Source organism: Nematolebias whitei, chromosome 3 (genome assembly GCF_014905685.2).
Source record: "Nematolebias whitei isolate Nwh7 chromosome 3, NemWhi1, whole genome shotgun sequence".
NCBI classification, from domain to species: Eukaryota; Metazoa; Chordata; class Actinopteri; order Cyprinodontiformes; family Rivulidae; genus Nematolebias; species Nematolebias whitei.
The window spans coordinates 31,080,977-31,083,476 of NC_056500.1; the positions used below are offsets into that span (position 1 = coordinate 31,080,977).

The window sequence follows — 2,500 nt, forward strand, 5'->3', positions numbered from 1 at the left end:
TTTATTTTTATTTAAAGACATTTGTAAAAACAAGATTTTCATAGTGAAAAACAAACAAAAAAACAAGTTAAATGTTTGGTTTATTCAGGAAACAAAACACAATTATTGAACTTTGTTCAGTATTTGTTGTTACATTGCAATTTTTTTTCAAACATTTTACTTGTTTTTTTGTTTGTTTTTCACTATGAAAATCTTGTTTTGACAAATGTCTTTAAATAAAAATAAACTTTTAGTTCAAACCATGCAATTACTGTATCGTGACATGTCATATGTTTGTGATTATGATTTGCATCAAAATGATTTACATTTTCCTGCTGAAAGATTTAATGTTGCATCCAACGCCAGTGCTAATAAGAACAAATTATAGGTGACTTAACTCATCTAGTAATAAAAAAAGTTTATCTGTTAAGGATTTTGATGTTGCTTTTGTGTTTCCATTACATTCCAGCCACTGGCTGAATGTGGGAATATTTGAGCCTGTTCTGGATCATCTGACCCCAGAAAATTTGTAGACTTTAACCCAGTGGATTATTTGTTTTGCCAAGGACGCTAGGTGAAATTTGTATTTGAGAAGTTCAAAGTCAAAAATGAGCATCTCAGAGTTTTTGTTGCATTCTACAACCCCTTTCTAAGCTTTCGTTTTTTGTGAGGGGCTTATGGCTGTCCTGTTGAAGGTGGGCTGCTTCTGTCAGAGAGCACTGTTGCAGTCAAGGTGTTTGCTTTTGTCTGCAGAAAATGTAACATGTTAATAGAAATGACTAACAATTTGCATAAAGGCAGACTTTCCAAGCATTGTATAAAGTGTAGCAACCATGCAAACACAAAAAAACATTTTTGAGCAAAATAATTCTTTATTTTGACATTTTCAAATATGACAATTTTAATCATGCACTTCTTTCTCAACCAATACAAGAGGACTAGACTCCACAAGTGAGTGGGAATTATTTATCTTTGTACTTGGTATCTTTCTCCTCACTGATTGGCAAACCAGTCTGACCAGGAAAGGGAGCAATTTTTAAGAAGAAATAAGGGTTGCTGTGAACCCGCAGGGCTACCAGAACTGGGATGGCTGCATAGAGCAGGTTAGCTGCCAACACTGTCCAGAAAACATCACTGGGGATATGAAACGGAGCTGCGGTGCGAGAGTGGAGCGACCCGCCAATATGGGACCACTGGCACTGGAAGAAGACACAGTAAGACAGACGTTAGGCCACATTTCCTTTAAGGTGTTTGGTATATCAACACTTTCAATTCCACTAGAGCAGTAATTCCTAAATGTAAGGTTTACAGTGGGTCTTGAAATACCAAGTAGGGGGGTCCTCAGATAATCTTCAGGAAAAACAATGGCTTAAAAATGATTGCCAAAGACCTAGTTCCCCATAATTTTACTAGTTATTAAAAGCAATAATAATAACTAACAGAACTGTGTTCTCGTTGTGCCCTTGTTTATTAAGTTTCTTAATATAATTTATATATAAACCTACAGTGGTTCGTCTTACAATTACTTTGTGGGTCAACAGATGAAAAGTTTGCAAACCATTGCACCACAGTCTGTTGTGTTCCCTTTGCAGACTCTTTCTCACAAATACCCCAGAGGACTGACATAAAGGTTTGCTTTCTCTAACAAGGAAGATAAACCTCTGTCCAGGAGGTATACTGCATTAACAAGCTGGAAATGTCATGGAGAGTGACATTTGCAACGACTAGACTGGGTGAAGCAACGCTTTAATCGAGGAGTTTTGTCCTTGTGATTCTCTTAGTTAAACCAGCATCCAAATGTACAACTTGTTTATTATAATTTTAAAAAAAAGTTCTCTAAATGAGTCCAGCTTGTGCTAACAGGAAAAAAAAACATAAGCTAAGTTTATTGCAGATGTTTTTCAGGCCTTTTATTTAAACACTGTTTAAAATTTGGCTGGCCAGGTGCACCAATGAGTGCTGTCACTTTATGGCGTACAACAGACTGTCACTTCAATATGAAACAGCTGCTTTCCTCGTGATGCATTCAGAGTCATTTTCAAGTCATTGTTGCACTACCTGGATCACAACTCCTGCGAAGAATGTCGTCCAGTCTGACATCCAGGTGCAGCCAGGTTGGAGCAGGCCGTAGACAAATGCACCCAGTAGAGGTAGTCCATAAAAGAACAAGAGCAGCATCTAGGGGAAAATGTTCTGAGTTCAGTTATGGTTGGAAAACAAATAGTGTCATTTGTTGTTGTTTGGAAATATACTAATGCATCACTACAATTAGGAGTCTAGCACACATTGAAGAAATCCATGTCCTCCACTGTCTTTTGTGCCAGAGTTTTGATCTAAAATGATCTTATGATGAGGAAGGACAAGGTTGTAGTCTTTTCTGGTAACACCTTGTAAATGAGTTGCACGATCTTATGCAATATTGCAAGATCTCACGAGATCTGAGAACAGTGAGAGTATGCATTAAGAATGACTCTCAACTACTACCGCACAAAATGTTATCTCAGTATCTGTAAATATGACA

At 37.0% G+C, this 2,500-nt stretch overlaps 1 protein-coding gene across 1 annotated transcript in view; it reads right to left on the minus strand.

The window, feature by feature from the left end:
* Positions 1-831: 831 nt before the first annotated feature.
* The window catches only part of tm6sf2b (transmembrane 6 superfamily member 2b), a 17,032-nt gene continuing 15,363 nt past the window's right edge, over positions 832-2,500 (minus strand). Inside the window, exons 10-11 of the mRNA XM_037674813.1 lie at positions 2,038-2,157; positions 832-1,178 (exon numbers count right to left, since the gene is read on the minus strand). Of these exons, the coding sequence (XP_037530741.1) occupies positions 942-1,178; positions 2,038-2,157 (357 nt within the window). The 3' untranslated portion in view covers positions 832-941. The remainder of the gene's footprint in view (positions 1,179-2,037; positions 2,158-2,500) is intronic.